Source organism: Pelophylax lessonae (assembly GCF_965119305.1).
Source record: "Pelophylax lessonae genome assembly, chromosome: 3".
NCBI lineage: Eukaryota > Metazoa > Chordata > Amphibia > Anura > Ranidae > Pelophylax > Pelophylax lessonae.
In genome coordinates, this window is record NC_138770.1 from 674,818,051 (window position 1) to 674,836,701 (window position 18,651).

Genomic DNA, 18,651 nt, shown 5'->3' on the forward strand with positions numbered 1-18,651 from the left:
GTTAGATTTCCTCCCGTTCAGGCCTCCAGTTCTCAGATTCTAGATACATTATTATTTTTTTTTTCTCACCACACAAACTCAAGCAATAAACCATCACACAGATTTATGCAGAGATGCAGTCCAGATGCGTTTGCTCAGATCTATTTTTGTAGAAGTGTCTATAGAAGCGTATTCGGGTAGTTTGAAGGGATCACCTGTTACCCCTCTTATAATTTCTCTGTAACAAGAAGTCAAAACACTCGGCGCGGCCCGGTTCTGAATCCGAGAACGCTTGGACGTTTGTGACAGATTCGTAGACAGGAAATTCCCGCTGCGTTCATCAAATGTTTGAGGTGCGCTCAGGAAGATGCGAGCTGTATGTAGAGTCATCCTGCATAATCACCCGCACTGTCAGTTTAGCGGAGCAGATGATCTGTTTACCGAATTCATTTTATTAATATATTCCAAATCTTGCTCTTCGTTCAAATAACCGTCGTTGATAGATTACCCCCCGCAGCTGCGGGCATCTCATTTTCATCAGGACCAGTTCCTGCTTACATTAGCAGGCTGACACCTCAACCGCCATCCCTCGTCCTTCTCCGCACATCTTGTATCTTCTGAATATCCAATGGTAAGGTATCGTAGTCACTTCTGTGTTTGATGCGATAATGTCCCGTCTATAAAACAGCAATTTTTAGTATTTTACAAAAGTGACATCGCTGCTCTCCAAAAATGAACAAAGATCCACCCATCGCACAATAATATTAACCACTTTATGACAAAGATTGGCTCTGAAAAAAAAGGAAGGCGACCTACAAATAAACAGGCTCTCTCTCCTCATGTATGTGCTGTCTGCACATTCACATAACAGTGGGAACATACTGAGATTTACCTTTAGCTGTATGGAGAGGCTGTGCTACTACATTTGAATGCTGCCCTGAAGGTTATTAATCCCTGCTACATTGTAGTCCTGCTGAGGAAGTTGTTGACCCTTTCCATGCGATGCTAGGCCTACTGGTCTTGGCTTGACCACTTCTGAACCGGAAGATTTTCCCCCTTAACCACTTGCCGACTGGCACACGACTATTTACTGCGGCAGTCTGGCTCTCCTGGGCAAACTGATGTAGGGCTACGTTGCTTGCCCAGGAGCCTCTAGGGGGCGCGCTCCCGCCCCCGCTCGTTCCCGCGCGAGTGACCAGCGGCTCCGATGTCCGCCGGTCACTCGGGATCTCCCGCTGTAGAGGGAGAAAGGCAGGCGGCTGTCATTCTCCCTGGTGTAACAGCAGAGACTATACGATCCTGCTATGTAGGATCGTATGTCTCTGTTGTTACATCACAAGCCACGCCCCTTTACAGTTAGAAGCACACCCCTAGGGACACACTTAACCCCTTGATCACTAATAAAGTTAACCCCTTCCCTGCCAGTGTCATTATTACAGTAACAGTGCATATTTTTAGCACTGATTACTGTAGTAATGTCACTAGTACCCCCATAAGTGTCAAAAATGTCAGTCAGGTGTCCGATCTGTCCACCGCAATGTCGCAGTCCCGCAAAAAAAATCACAGATCGCCGCCATTATTAGTTAAAAAAAAAAACAATAAAAATTACATAAATCTTTCCCTTAGTTAGTAAACGCGATAACTTTTGCGCAAACCAATCAAAATACGCTTATTGCGTTTTTTTTTTTTTTTTACCAAAAATATGTAGCAGAAAACAAATTGGCCTAAAATGTTAAAAAATTTAGATTTTTTTCATTTTTTTTTGGAATGTTATATATCAGAATGTAAAAAATATTGTTTTTTTTTTTTTTCAAAATTGTTGCTCTTTTTTTTCAAAAATTAAAAATCGCACAGGTGATCAAATACCACCAAAAGAAAGCTCTATTTGTGGGAAAAAAAGGATATAAATTTAATTTGGGTACAGCGTCGCACGACAGCACAATTGTCCATTAAAGTAACGCAGTGCCGAATCGCAAAATATGGCCTGGTCAGGAATGGGGTAAAATCTTCCGGTCTTAAAGCGGTTAAAAATACGCTCATTGAGAATTTTTTTGTCAAAGACATGTAGCTAAATACATTTTGGCCTAAATATATGACAAACATTGAATATATTGGATATTTTTTAATTGCCAAAGTAGAAAATGTCAAATTTCCACTCTTTTTTTATTAATATCGCAAAGAATAAAAATCGCAGAGGTGATCAAATACCACCAAAAGGAAGCTCTGTTTGTGGGAAAAAAAGGACGTAAATTTCTTTTGGGCACAGGGTTCCATGACCGCGCAATTGTCAGTTAAAGTCGCGCAGTGCCAAGTTGCAAAAAGTGGCCTGGACGTTAAGCAGGAAAATCCTCCGGTGGTAAAGTGGTTAATGACCAGGCCATTTTTTGCAATTCGGCTCTGCGTTACTTTAACCGGTTCCGGACCGCTAACCGCAGTTCTACTGCAGATGGCAGCCCCTCCTGCGCGATCCGACGTAGGATCACAGCAGTCGCGCGCGTGGTGCTGAAGGGCGAGCACGTGCCGGTGCACTGGGCTGGCGGTCCACCCACGATCGCTCCCCGCTGAGAGAGAAGAACGGTCTGCGATTCTTTGCTTACGCTTCCACTACAATTGATCCCTGCATACCCCAAAATTGTTGACCATCCCCACAGTCTGATCCAAATTTATCAAACATATTATGCTTGTTATGCATATGGGTTCTCTTGATTTAGGAGCATACTGTCACATGACTGTTCATGTATGTTAGCATTATGATTTTTTAACCACTCTAAGACCGTAAGATTTTGCTGCTTAATGACCAGGCCCTATTTTGCGATTCGGCACTGCGTTATTTTAACGGACGATTGCGCGGTTGTGCGACGCTGTACCCAAATAAAATTGATGTCTTTTTTTTTTTCCCCATTAATAGAGCTTTCTTTTGGTGGTATTTGATCTCCTCTGCAATTTTTATTTTTTGCGCTATAAATAAAAAAAGAGCGACAATTTTGGAAAAAAAAAAAACGATATTTTTCTGCTTTCTGCTATATAACCTTCCCCAAAAAAAAAAAATTAAAAATCAAAATTTTTTAACATTTTAGGCCAATTGGTATTCTGCTATATATTTTTGGTAAAACAAAAATTGCAATAAGCGTATTTTAATTGGTTTGCGCAAAAGTTATCACGTCTACTAACTAGAGGAAAGATTTATTTTTTATTGTTTTTTTTTTTTTTACTAATAATGGCAGCGATCTGTGATTTTTAGCGGGACTGCGACATTGGGGCGGACAGATCGGACCTCTAACTGACATTTTTGACACTTTTGGGGGTACCAGTGACATTACTACAGTAATCAGTGCTAAAAATATGCACTGTTACTGTAATAATGACACTGGCAGGGAAAGTGGACAAGATACGCCGGACCTTCAGAACGCATGCGCCCCTGGTGTGAGTGGCTGCATGCAGGGTGAATATCTCCTAAACAGTGTAGGTTTAGAAGATATTCATTTTACCTACAGGTAATCCTTATTATAGGCTTACCTGTAGGTAAAAAATTAAATTGCGGAGTATACTACCACTTTAACCACTTTACCACCGGAGGATTTTGCTGTCTTACGTCCAGGCCACTTTTTGTGATTCGGCACTGGGTGAATTTAACGGACAATTGCGCGGTCGTGCGATGCTGTACCCAAACGAAATTTACGTCCTTTTTTTCCTACAAACAGAGCTTTCTTTTGGTGGTATTTGATCACCTGTGCGATTTTTACTTTTTGCGCTATAAACCAAAAAATAGCGTAAATTTTGAAAAAATAACAATATTTTTCACATTTTTTTATATGAAATCCCCCCCCCAAAAAATGTAAAAATCAAAATTTTTTTAAATTTTTGGCCAATTTGTTTTCTGCTACCTATGTTTGGTAAAAAAAAATCACAATAAGCGTATTTTGATTGGTTTGCGCAAAAGTTATTGCGTTTACTAACTAAGGGAAAGATTTTTGTCATTTTTGGTGTTTTTTTAACGAGTAATGGCGGTGATCTGCGATTTTTTTTTTTTTTGCAGGACTGCAACATTGCAGCGGACAGATCGGACCCTTGACTGACATTTTTGACACTTTTGGGGGGACCAGTGACATTCCTACAGTAATCAGTGCTATACATATGCACTGTTACTGTAATAATACTGGCAGGGAAGGGGTTAATTTTATTGGAGAGGGAGGGGTTAATGTATGCCTGGTGCTTACTAACGTGTGTGGGGGGAGGTGACTGAGTGACACAGGGACAGATCGCATGTTCAACTATGCTGAACCCTGCTATCTGTCCCTGCCTGTCACTGAGGAGATCCGCCCACTCTGTTTACACAAGTGGGCGGATCTCCAGACTCGATTCCCCGACGATCGGGGAAGAGCAGCGCCGATCGCCGCCGCTCCTCCCCTGGCCCGACTCCCGCTGTGACTGAAAACAGCGGCAGCGAGCCTCCGGTGGCGCGCGTGCGCCGCCCACAAGGGGAGGAGTCCAGCGACGTAGGTCTACGTCGCTGGACGGGAACGAGCCACTTTGCCGCAGTAGAGCTCGAATGAGCGGTCGGCAAGTGGTTAAAGGTGGAAAAAGTTCTGAAATGATATATTTCATTTTTTTTTTTTCCTCATTTTTTTACATTACAGAAGCCTGTAATTTAAACAGGGGTGTGTAGACTTTTTATATCCGTTGAATTTGCAAGATTTCATAACAGACTGAGAAAAACTTTTGGTTTTTCAAAATGTTCGGTCTTTTTTTTTTTTTAAATTTGTTTAGCAAAAAATAAAAAACCCAGTGTTTATTAAATACCACCAAAAGAAAGCTTTATTTGGCTCAAAAAATGATAAAAATGTCATATGGGTACAGTGTAGCATGACCGCACAATTGTCATTCAAAGTGTGAGAGCGCTGAAAGTTGAAATTTGGCCTGGGCAGGAAGGGGGTGAAAGTGTTAAATAATAAAATTAGCCTCTCTTCCTTCTAGTTATTTCACACTGCGCACACTTATTTAGGGTTAAAATTCAAGCTCGCAACTGTTGGAGAAATTAGAAATGCTAAGGAAGACTTTTTAAATACACAGAATTATGTTAATTTTCATAGCAGCTAATTTATTACAGAAAATGCATACAGACAATAAATCTCTACAGATGCAAACTTGGGGAAAAAATCTGTGTTTTGAGGCTGAAGTTCTAATCTGCTGATATTTTTCCTTTCCTGATTCCTCCTTTTTTCCCCCATCAGCAACTCACTGAAGTAATAAAACCTTTTGGGCTCTTTCACACCCGAGCATGAGGGGCAGTAAACCCCCCCCCCCCCCCATGTTTGATCTGTGTTTTTACTGCCCTTCCAAACGCTCCCATTTCATGGCTGGGGGTGTACACATGCCGCGGCCCCTATGCTTCACTTTGTGGCTTCAGCAGGACTGATCCCCCTACTGTTGCTTTCAGCAGACGGAGCTCCTGCCTATATAAGTGAATGGGGCTGCTCTGTAAGCGCTCTGTAACACCGTGTAAAGCAAGCATTTGAGGCGTGTTGCTTTAGGGTTAAAGCAGGTGGTTAGTAGGAAAAACAATGCCCCCTCCCCACCTTTAACTTCTTCCTAAAGCCGAAAGATGGCTGCAGCGCGGACCTTAATTGGCAGGAAGGCGTCCATGTACGTCCTCCAGTGCATGAGCTGCCTGCGCGCTCCCTGCGGAGCGCACGAGCGCACGCGGCTCGCTCTGTGATCAGCGAGTCCGTGAGACCCGGCTGTTTACAGATCGGAGTAAGGAGCCGATCCAGGCCCCTTACCATGTGATCAGCTGCCAGCCAATGACAGCTGATCACGTGATGTAAACAGCGTGAGGAGAAAAAAAAGCTGATCGCTGGCTCCTGTCAAAAGGACATCCTTCCCAAAGAGGAGAGGAGCATCAGTGCCCACCAGTGCCACCTATCAGTGCCTACCAGTGCCACCTATCAGTGCCCACCAGTGCCACCTATCAGTGCCTACCAGTGCCACCTATCAGTGCCAATTGGTCCCATCATCAGTGCTGCCTATCATTGCCACCTATTAGTGCCCATCAGTGCCACATATCAGTGCCCACCAGTGCCACCTATCAGTGCCTATCAGTGCCAATTGGTCCCATCATCAGTGCTGCCTATCATTGCCACCTATTAGTGCCCATCAGTGCCACATATAAATGCCCACCAGTGCCAATCGGTGCCCCACCATAGGTGCTGCATATGATTGCCACCTATTAGTGCCCATCAGTGCCACCTATTAGTGCCCTTTAGTGCCACCGATCACTGCCATCTATTAGTACCCCCAGTGCCGCCTTATCAGTGCCCATCAGTGCTACATATCAATGCCAATCAGTGCCCCATCATCAGTGCTGCCTATCAGTGTCACCTACCAGTGCCCATCAGTGCCACCTATTAGTGCCCGTCAGTGCCACCTATTAGTGCCACTTATCAGTGCCACCTACTAGTGCCTATCAATGCCACCCATCACTGCCACCTATCAGTACCCACCAGTGCCACCTTATCAGTGCAGCCTATCAGGGCCCATTAGTGCCGTCTCATCAGCGCACATCAGTGAAGAAGAAAAATGACCCGTTTGCAAAATTTTATAACAAACTATAAAAACTGTTTTTTTGTTTGTTTGTTTTTTCAAAATTTCGTTCTATTTCTGTTTGTTTAGCAAAAAATTAAAACCCCCAGTAGTGATTTAATACCACCAAAAGAAAGCTCTATTTGTTTGGAAAAAAAAATGATAAAAATGTATTTTGGGTACAGTGTTAGATGACCACGCAATTGTCATTCAAAGTGCGACAGCTCTGAAAGCTGAGAATTGGCCTGGGCAGGAAGGGGGTTTAAGTGCCCAGTAGGTAAGTGGTTAAAAATGCTCTCCAAAGAGTAATCTGAACACAGATCTCTTTCCAGAGATCCAAGCACATGTGAAACAAGCCTCTCAGTCTTCCATTACAAACTGTATTTGTCTCTGTGCTTCTCTATGCAATGCAGACAGATCATGGCTGGTGGGAGGGGCCAGCGGGGTATTGTACAGAGGACACTGAAGGACACACTTCCTAAAATCATCACAGCACCCGGCCTCAGTACTCCTCCCAAGGGTTCCTGTCTGGGGCCTTTTACTGTTTTGAATAAGCTCTTCCCCCATCAGGTACCAGTCACCTGTACTCCTCTGGTCCTGATGCAAGCAGTGGGCTGGCTCAAGGGAGGAGTTATGCAACAAATCTCTAAATGCCTTGATGGGTGGGTGTCAGTCTGGAGGAGTGGGCGTTCCTAGGATGGCTGCATTTGCATTCAGACTGCCCTCAGTAACACATGTGATGCAAAACTCAATGATTGAAAGAACTGAAATTCGATAAATGTAAAGGGGAGGGCTAAGGACAGACTGGGGCGGGGGGGGGGGGGAGTTAGACAATGCAGTACTTGCTGACCACTGCAGCTTCCAATTCACATTGTGAGAAGCTCACAGTGTGCAGTGAAATCAGAGGAAGCCATATCAGTCCAGGAGAGGAGCCGATACAACTGTGCAACACTGAAGGGAAGACTGGAGGACAGATTAAAAAAAAAAAACATGGATTATTGCCTGCAAACAAAAATCCAGTTTTCATTAATGTCCCTCATTGTCATTTGGCCCTAAATGAGTAAAGTGATTGCGGCTTTTTCATTTCACCTTCCTTCCTGATACCAATGCATTCTGTTCAAATTGCAACATTTCCGCAAATTGTCTAAAATGTTGGCAAATGTCCCAATTTTGCCAATGCAAAATCGCCCAATTTCTCACCTTCCTCGTAGGCACCATTGGCTATCAGGTTGGTGATTTTGGGTCACTTGACTTACTGCTTTCCTTCCATACTCCCTCCATGCTTACTGCCTTCCATACTCCCTCCTGATTATACTTACTACCTTCCATACTCCCTCCTGCTTATACTTACTACCTTCCATACTCCCTCCTGCTTATACTTACTGCCTTCCATACTCCCTCCTGCTTATACATACTGCCTTCCATAGTGCCTGCATTCTTACTGCCTTCTATACTTACTGCCTTCTATACTGCCTGCCTTCTATACTGCCTGCCTTCTATACTGCCTGCCTTCTATACTGCCTGCCTTCTATACTGCCTGCATTCTTACTGCCTTCTATACTTACTGCCTTCCATACTGCCCTCTATACTTTCTTCCATTCGGCCTCCATACCTCCTGCCTTCCATACTGTCTCCATAATTGCTGCCTCCCATACTGCCTCCTTACTTTTCCCATATTTATACTTACTGCCTTCCATACTGCCTCCATATATACTGCTTTCTATACTGCCTATATGCTTACTCCTTTCAATACTGCCTCCATACTTATTGCCTCTATTCTTACTGCCTTCCATACTGCCTCTATGCTTACTGCCTCAATACTTAGTAAAGCCAAAGAAATGCCGCTCTAGGTGAGTGACCGACTCTCACACATTGTGAACAGGAACCCAGGGTGCTGCACAGCTCGTCTGTGAGATTCAGAGACATGCAAAAATCCAAAATATTGCTGCACTCCTTGGTAATTTTATTGAAGTATTAAAATCACATCACAGATATAACAGGAACATAAAAGGTAACGTGTTTCGAGCAAAAGTCAGCGCTTACTCAAACCTTCAAACCTTGTTTTGGTGCTGACTTGAGCACAAAACACGTTACCTTTTATGTTCCTGTCATACCTGTGATGTGATTTTAATACTTCAATAAAATTACCAAGGAGTGCAGCAATATTTTGGATTTTTGCATGTCTCTGCCTCCATACTTACTGCTCCCATATTTATACTTCCTTCCATGCTGCCCCAATACTTACTGCTTTCTATGCTGCCTTTATTCCTACTGCTTTCCATACTGACTTCTATACTGCCTCTATCCCTATGGTCTTCCATACTTACTGCCTTCCATACTGCCTCCATACTTACTGCCTTCCACACTGCCTCTATACTTATACTTACTGCCTCCATACTTACTGCCTTCTATACTGCCTCCATACTTACTGCCTTCCACACTGCCTCTATACTTACTGCTCCCATATTTATACTTACTGCCTTCTATACTGCCTTCCGTGCTGCCTGCATTTTTGCTGCCTTCTATTACTGCTTTCTATACTGCCTCTATTTCTGCTGAGCTCCAAACTTACTGTTTTTATACTTTCTTTCATTCTGCCTCCATACTTACTGCCATCCATAGTGTCTCTATACTTACTGCTCCCATATTTATGCTTACTGCCTTCCATACTGCCTTTCATGCTGCCTACATACTTACTGCCGTCCATGCTGCTTCCATACTTACTGCCTTCTATACTGGCTCCATACTTGCTGCTCCCATATTTATACTTAGTGCCTTCCATGCTGCCTCCATACTTACTGACTTCCATACTGCATCTATACTTCCTTCCATGCTGCCTCCATACTTCTACTTACTGCCTTCCATACTTATACTTATTGTCTTCCATACTGCCTCCATACTTACTGCCTTCCATACTTCCTCCATAATTAGTGCCTCTATATTAACTGCCTTCCATACTACCTCCATACTTGTACCTACTGCCTTCCATACTGCCTCTATACTTACTGCCTTCCAAACTGCATCTATACTTACTGCCTTCCATACTGCCTCCATATTTACTGCTTTCCATACTGCCTCTATTCTTACTGCCTCCATATTTACTGACTTCCATATTCCCTCCATAATTACTGCTCCAATATTTATACTTATTGCCTTCCATACTGCCTCCTTACCTACTGCCTTCCATACTACCTCCATAATTACTGCCTCTAAATTTACTACCTTCCATACTGCCTCCATACTTATACCTACTGTCTTCCATACAGCCTCCTTACCTACTGCCACCATAATTACTGCCTTCCATAGTTATTGTCTTCCATACTGTATCCATACCTACTGCCTTCCATGCTGCCTCCTGCTGGGTGAAAGGAACAGAGGAAGTGTCGGTTCTAGCGTTCTGCACAGAATATAATCAGCCAATTCCATTATAACTGCTTGACCGGAGTTCCTATTATCAGTGTCTGAGGCCCTTTGAAGAGTCGCAGGCTCTCGGCTGTCACGATCCCACATTGGGCTTTTATCTAGCGAGATGGGATCCTTGTCTCAGCAGCCCCCCTGGCAGTTATATATTTTACACCTCCTGGTCCCACAGAAAATATATTATCAGCGTTGACCTTTTGGGTTCACAAATATAGGTCAGATTTTCTTTCTACGCCGCAGCTCTGACACTTTGATGCATGAGCTTATGGAAATTTCCTTCCGCGAATCGTCCCGCTCACCCTCGCACTCGGCGCCCGCCTGGAAATAAACGATGTTCCCTGACAGTTTGGGACCAAAAGTGTCTGTGTTTGGATGGGCTTCGAGTTCTTAAATAGGACTCGGTCTCGGTGTTTAAAAAAACAGGCTCACCTACTTCCTGCGGCCCCTGGGATCACATGATCGCTTCCGAAAATGGACTCAACATCTTCAAGGTGATGTCAGGATGGCCTGTGAATGCCTCTGAGAAATAGGCTTTGAAGATCGCAGACTACCCTTAATGTTGTACAAACCCTCCAGGATTTTGTACATTTGGTACAAAACTTTAGTCAATGAGGGTGCAACACTGGGGGTCTTAGGACACCATCTTCATGGGATTTGTATCATCTCCCTGTGTGTGTGATGTGGCTTTCATGCCACAGCCCAAAAATGTCCTTTATATTAATACAGACACTTTGTGAAGCTGATCATTGCCAGCAGAGGCCGGTGAAGAAATGGAAGCTACTACAGAACTCTGTGTTACATACTACTGTACTGACCTCTGCTTTCTCTTTTACATACTGCTGATCCCTGCACTCTTGCTTTACTTGCTGCTGACCCCTTCACTAGGCTTTACTTGCTGCTGACCCCTTCACTAGGCTTTACTTGCTGCTGATCCCTTCACTAGGCTTTACTTGCTGCTGATCCCTTCACTAGGCTTTACTTGCTGCTGATCCCTTCACTAGGCTTTACTTGCTGCTGACCCCTTTTCTAGGCTTTACTTACTACTGATCTCTGCACTGAGCTATACATACTACTAAACTCAGTGTTTTGCTTTACTGACTACCAACCCCTGCACTCTGATACATACTGCTGACCTCTGCACTCTGCATTACTTGCTGCTTTACCTATTACTGATCACTGTGTTATGCTTTACTTACTACCAACCAGTGCACTCTGTGTTATTTACTGCTGACCTCTTTATTGTGCATCACACATTACTGACCTCTGCATTCTGCATTACTAATTACTGACCCCTGCATGCTGCATTACTAATGACCTCTGAACCCTCCATTATATATTACTGACCCCTGCACTCTATAATTACTAATGACCTCTAAACCCTCCATTATATATTGACTGCTGCACTCTGCATTATTAATGACCCCTGAACTCTGCATTATATATTACTGACCCCTGCACTCTACATTACTAATGACCTCTGAACCCTCCATTATATATTGACCGCTGCACTCTGCATTACTAATGACCTCTGAACCCTTCATTATATATTACTGACCCCTGCATTCTGCATTTCTAATGACCTCGGATCTTTGTGTTCTATATTACTGACTCCTGCACTCTGCATTTCTAATGACCTCTGAACTCTACATTAAATATTACTGACCCTTGCATTCTGCATTACTAATGACTTCTGAACTCTGCATTATATATTACTGACCCCTGCACTCTACATTATTAATGACCTCTGAACCCTTCATTATATATTCTTGACCCTCGCACTCCACATTACTAATGACCTCTGAACCCTTCATTATATATTACTGACCCCTGCACTCTGCTTTTCTAATGACCTCGGATCTTTGCATTATATACTGACCCCTGCACTCTGCATTACTAATGACCCCTGAACTCTGCATTATATATTACTGACCCCTGCACTCTGCATTACTAATGACCCCTGAACTCTGCATTATATATTACTGACCCCTGCACTCTGGGTTACTTACTGCTGACCTCAGAATTCTTCAAACTTTCCTTACTTTTTAATGGAGTCATGCTAGTTGATCTCCTTACAAACTTGCGGTGTCCTGATAATCTTTGATCTCATCCGTGTTGTTCTAGAAGATCTCTGCCTCTTCTGAGTTACCTATCCCTGCTTTAAAGCGTAAACTGCTAAGTTGTCTGTTGAAATAGTCTGTCTGCAGCTCCAGGCTTCTTACCAATTCTGCTGTAAAGAGAGAGATTCCCTACCAGGGAAGAGACCGCGGTCTCTATAACCTGTTTTCTCCCCGAAGTGATAGTCTAGCAGAGGTAGGCAACCTCGGCACTCCAACTGTGGTGAAACTACAAGTCCCATGAGACATTGCAAGACCCTGACAGTCACAGGCATGACTCCTAGAGGCAGGGGCATGATGGGATTTGTAGTTTCACCACAGCTACAGTGCCGAGGTTGCCTAGTATAATATGTCACCATCTAATACTGAGATCTCTCATACTGTTAAACAGTCTCTTGTAGCTTATAGGCTCAGGGTAGGGTTGCTGGTGCAGCATTTTCTGAAGCTGGTAGCAGTTGATTTAACTTTCCACCAACTGCTAAACGTCAAAATAATCAGATTTTCGGTGCACTTAAACCTTTAGTCACTTTCCTTTTTACTTTAATGTTCCAGAACCCGCTGCCTCCCTCTGCTGCGCCATCCCTCCGTGACACCAGGAGCTCTTCCAGCTTCTGCTAAGCAGATCAATTATTTGGATCTTCACGTTCCTCTCTCAATCCTTCTTCCCGCTGGCTCCTGAACTGCCACTTCACACCTTCCCCACTAATTGTGCATAGTTTAGCTCAAGCGTTTTTCAATCCACCCCTGAGAGCGCGTCTATCCGCCATGACACGGCTCTCCCCTCTCATCTGAGTGATACAGACACTTTGTGAAGCTGACTCGGTGCCGGATCATGCCAGCAGAGGCCAGTGAAGAACTGGAAGCATCTGGTAGAGCTGAGTAACAACGACTGTCACTTTAGAAGTATTAGAGACAGACTGCTGTACACAAATGATAAATAAACTGCCTTTCCTAAAGCTGGCCATACACCAGCCACTTGCTGACCAGTCCTTTACTGGCACATTTTGCTTACAATTTTATTTTTTGCTCGAAAACTACTTAGAACCCCCAAACATTATATATATTTTTTTTAGCAGAGACTCTGGAGCAGGGGTGTCAAACTCAATTGCATCCCAGGCCACATCAGCAGTATGGTTGCCCTCAATGGGGCTGGTTGTATCTGGGGTGCGCTACGTAGAGTGCAGGGTTCAGGAGTGCGTTATGTACAAAGTGTAGAGCTCATGATTATGTTATGTATGGAGTGCAGGGTTCAGGAGTGTGTTACGTACAGTGTGCAGAAGTCAGGATTATGCTGTGTACAGAGTGCAGGGTTCAGGAGTGCGTTATGTACAGAGTGTAGAGCCCATGATTATGTTATGTACGGAGTGCAGGGTTCAGGAGTGTGTTACGTACAGTGTGCAGAAGTCAGGATTATGCTGTGTACAGAGTGTAGGGTTCAGGAGTGCGTTATGTACAAAGTGTAGAGCTCCTGATTCTGTTATGTACGGAGTGCAGGGTTCAGGAGTGTGTTACGTACAGTGTGCAGAAGTCAGGATTATGCCTTTATTGGGGGCATACATTTTTATTTATTTATTTTTACACTGTCCCTTTTATTTATTTATTATTTTTTTTATCACTTTAAGACCCCGTTCACACTAGGGCGACGCTACTTGCCGAGGTGACCTCACAGGTCGCGGTGCGCAGCTCGCACTGCGACCTCGGAGCGGCCGGCACGGACTTCATATCATTGAAGTCAATGCAGGTCGCTCCAGGTCGCCCCAAAGAAGCTCCGGACCCTTTTTCTAAGTTGGAGCGACTTGTGTCGCTCCTATTAGAACGGGTCCACAGCTTCTCTATGGCAGGCGACCTGTCAGGCGACCAGGTCGCCTGACAGGTCGCCCCAGTGTGAACGTGGTCTTAATCCTATTACAAGGAATGTAAACATCACTTGTAATAGAAATAATGATGACAGGTCCTCTTTATGGGGACATCTGGCGTCAAAAAGTCCCCAAATCTCTCCATCTACCTTTTAAAAGCAAAAGAAAAAGTTGATCTTTTGCTTTAAAAAAAAATTCTAAAATTATTTACTTCTGCCCTAGACCGGTCCTCCAAGACCATAGAGGCGAGTAGAAATGATCTGGTCCTTGGGAATCTCTATGGCCAGCCACGTGACCCGTCAGATCGTTTCTCTAACGCACCGGTAAAAACCGTAAGCTCAAGAGAAACACCGGCTAGTTGCAAGAGGCTTCTGAAAAAGATCCAGTGGTTAATTAGGAAAAAAAAAATTAAAAAAAAAATAAAAATGGGGGGATCTAAAGGGTCTTTTTGCCAGTTGTCTCACCCTCCTCTCTTGTACGATGAAAAGAGGTGACAATTTCTAAATGCACAAATTATGTTTTTTTTGTATAGTTGGGAGGCGGTGTGTACTGTTCCTTTTCCTTATAAAGACAGTTCTCTTTATTCTTTGTAGATTTCCAGAAGAAGCAGCCAGACGATGACTCCGCCCCCAGCACAAGCAGCAGCCAATCAGACTTATTCCCCAGCGAGATAAACAGCGACAACGGAAATACCTCGATATCCTCGCAGAGCAGTAGTTCTAGCCAGCCTCTCTCCACAGACCTGAATGTAGCCTCTCCCAGCCAGGAGGAATGTGAGTTCCCTTTTACCCTTCCTCTACTAATTGTGTGATTTCACCATCTTTGCTCTTCCGGATTTCCTTTATGGCCTTTCTCAAGGTGGACAAAAGCAAGTTCTGCTCACAGTTTTAGGCACAAGAGCGCTTTTAAACAAAGTGCACTGATACTTTGTGCTTCACCCTTCCAAGATGCATTCTTACCTCCATCCTGAGGCCAGAGAGGTAGAATAGACATGTTTGTATCTTCTTCTACAACCGTGTAGCCACTATTTAGGAAGGTAACTCTATTACAGTAGAAGTTATGGAATTGGAATTGAAGTTGAGAGTTTGAGATGTAGGAGAGCTCAGCTGTTGGTCAACATCCCAAGCTTACAGACGTATAATACTTAACCCTTTCCCGCCGACCACACATACACTTTATTGTCAAAAGTATTGGGACACCTGCCTTTACACGCACATGAAATTTAATGACATGCCAGTCTTAGTCCGTAGGGTTCAATATTGAGTTGGCCCACCCTTTGCAGCTATAACAGCTTCAACTCTTCTGGGAAGACTGTCCACAAGGTTTAGGAGTGTCTATGGGAATGTTTAACCATTCTTTCAGAAGCACATTTGTGAGGTCAGGTACTGAGGTTGGTTGAGAAGGTCTGGGTTGCAGTTTCCACTCTAATTCATCCCAAAGGTGTTCTAACGGGTTAAGGTCAGGACTTTGTGCAGGCCAGTCAAGTTCCTCCACCCCAAACTCACTCATCCATGTCTTTATGGACCTTGCTTTGTGCACTGGTGTGCAGTCATGTTGGAACAGGAAGAGGACATCCCCAAATTGTTCCCACAAAGTTGGGAGCATGAAATTGTCCAAAATGTCTTGGTATGCTGACGCCTTAGGAGTTCCCTTCACTGGAACTAAGGGGAGAAGCCCAACCCCTGAAAAACAACCCAACACCATAATCCCCGCTTCGCCAAATGATTTGGACCAGTACACAAAGCAAAGTCCATAAAGACATGGATGAGCGAGTTTGGGGAGGAACTTGACTGGCCTGTACAGAGTCCTGACCTCAACCTGATAGAACACCTTTGGGATGAAATAGAGTGGAGACTGCGAGCCAGGCCTTCTTGTTCAACCTCAGTGCCTGACCTCACAAATGCGCTTCTGGAAGAATGGTCAAACACTCCCATAGACACTCCTAAACCTTGTGGACAGCCTTCCCAGAAGAGTTGAAGCTGTTATATAGCCGCAAAGGGTGGGCCAACTCAATATTGAACCCTACAGACTAAGACTGGGATGCCATTAAAGTTCATGTGCGTGTAAAGGCAGGCGTCCCAATACTTTTGATAATATAGTGTATATGCGGCCTTATGAAAGGGAGTATTTTTCTGTGGGGCTGCATATATGCGTATCTTTCTTTGTGCTGGTAGCGCACCACACATCGCTCTCCCAGCACAAAGATCAAGCTCTCACCGAGAGCCACGGGTCTCATACTAAGGATCGGGACCCTGGACTCCTGGTTCCATGGCACCTGATAGCCGTGATAGCCTCTGATTGGCTATCCCAGTGATCAGTCACTGTGAGATCACCCCTGTGTTTACTTCCTCTTCTGAATGGAGAGGAAGATAGGAAGAAATGCAAAATGCGCACCATTGTTTCTGGGCCCTACTACGGGTACAAACAGCAACTAACATACACATATATGGTATGGCTGCAATCATCAAGAGCAGGAGAATTTATTTTGGATTGTTTTTTTGGTGGTATTGTAGTAAAAGCAAGAAATTTATAGCTAAATTAAAAAAAAAAACAAATTTAAGTTTTTGTGTTTTAGAATCATACCTGCCTAGGTGGATGCAGCATCGGTCCAATGCTGCATCTGTCCCCCGCCCCCCTCAAAGACTGAGAACCGAGCAATCTAACACCGCTGATCAGTGCTCCCTGAGCAGAGACCTGGGTGACTGTCATTTAGCAGCTCTCTGCTCTGCCCCCCACTCGTTCACTGGAGTGCTGGGCTGCGGAGGGGGTGGGAGCGGCTGGCTCATGCTCTCGGCGGCTTGCTGAGAGGCTGAGACGGGTGCCAGTCCAGGCATGTGGGTGGATCCCGACCATATGGTAGCGATCCTTCCTTAGCCTGGACCGGCTCTACATTGTCAGCTGACAGTGAGCCTTAGCCCGCTGTCTGCTGAAAACGAGTCATAGGAGTGCAGAACGAGCTGAACTCCTGTGACTCACAGGAGAAGTAAGGCCAAACCAGCTTTCCCAGTACTTCTCCTTTTAAACTGCACTCCAGCCTGTTTATGACATGGCCTTATAAGAAAACTATAAGAACCCTGTCTATATGAGGTGTAATATATTCTCTGAATGCTTCCTAGCTTGGACTGTGCTTTGTCAAATGTGTCACCATGGCTGCATTAACACAGACAGAAGATTTTAATTTTACCATTTTTGTTACGGTCTTGTGAATTCCAGAGATGAGTACCATTTATATTCACCTTACCAGCTTTCCCTTCTGCTCTTTCCTGTCGCTGCTAACATTGGAAACTGCAGTGTAGGGAGCTGAGGGACAGTTGTTGGTAATGTAGAGCGGTGACGGGCTCCCAAGGACAGGCACCTGATTCGCCAGTGAACCAGAGAAGCGCGCTGGGGCTTTGAGCGGCGCAGGTCTTTGGGATCTTCGATATGGAGGAAAAGTGCTGTCGCCTTGGGACAGGAAGTGTTATGACCAGTGCCGGAACAAGGTCACCTAGAGCCCAGGGCGAACATACCAAACTAGGCCCCCCAAGATAATTGAGCATCATGTGTCCACAAAAATCCCCCACCCAAAAAAAAAAAAAATTTGGACACAAGTCTGGATGATTACCCCTTAAGCATAAATTCTCCCTCCTCCCAGTACAAATCCGCCCCCCTGCTGAAATTCCCCCCTCCCAGCACAAACGTCTGAGTATACATTCTCCTTTCCTAGCACAAATATTCCCCCTACTAGCACAACCCCCCTCCCCCCCCCCAAATTGATTCTCCTAGCACAAATCCTCTTCTCCCATCCACCTCCCAGCACAAATCACCACTCGTAGCACCCCCCCCCCCCTAAATTTCCCCTCCTAGAAAAATTCTTATTCCCTTCTGCCCCCCCACCCCCATTCCTCCTCCCAACACAATTACCCTCCCCCTCAATCTTTGTGACCCCCCCCCCCCCCCCCAACCTCACATATCACAGTTCCCAGAGCAGCCATCCTTTGTCCCGGCCCTGGTTAGAACTACAGAACCATCCCCATGTCCTCATTTCTATATCACAAAAGGTAAGTGGCCTGTGGTCCCACAGGGAAAAATTTGGGTAGGGCTGACTACGCTGCTTGGGATTTCAAGCCAGCAGAGACAATGGTGTCCGCTTGCTACAGAAAGTTAGTAGCTCATTGGATTGATGGAAGATCAACAGAGGCAAAACATGGGGAAATGAGCATGCATTGAAGAAATGTACCAAGTGTTTTTTTTTTTTGTGTGCCCTAGCATTCTCTTTGACCTAATCATGTACACATACAGTATATCGTATGTATAAAGACAGACGTAGTATGACTCCCAAAGTATCATATGGTGCAGAGGCACCATATAATCTGGGTATCGTGTTATGAGATCAGCACGTTTGGTTCTTCTAGGAACCGGGACATCTTTGTTAATAGGTTCTTTTTAGACATTTGAACAGTTCTGCCACCAGAGACCTTTAATTTGGACTGGACTTCTGCCTTCTGAAAAGCACACAGACTTGTATTGTCTATGGTATGAAGTGGATTCCTCACACTGCAATCTTCCAGATTCTTCTGGTGCTCCTCAGGGATTTGTATTGTTTTCTAGACATAATGATATAACAGATGGAGTCTGCATGATATATAATGAATCATGTGCAGCGTTCAGAGTACAGGAGCTGCTCTTAGGACCTGTGTAATTATCAGGCTGCTCTGAATACC

The 18,651-nt window shown here is 44.5% G+C and overlaps 1 protein-coding gene and 1 long non-coding RNA gene across 2 annotated transcripts in view; one reads left to right on the forward strand and one right to left on the reverse strand.

Moving 5' to 3' along the window:
• The window catches only part of ZFAND3 (zinc finger AN1-type containing 3), a 367,558-nt gene that overhangs the window by 206,010 nt on the left and 142,897 nt on the right, over positions 1-18,651 (forward strand). The window contains exon 3 of the mRNA XM_082249318.1: positions 14,542-14,721. Coding sequence (XP_082105444.1) covers positions 14,542-14,721 — 180 coding nt within the window. The remainder of the gene's footprint in view (positions 1-14,541; positions 14,722-18,651) is intronic.
• Positions 1-18,651, reverse strand: part of LOC309549206 — a 386,600-nt gene that overhangs the window by 131,037 nt on the left and 236,912 nt on the right. The window lies entirely within an intron of this gene.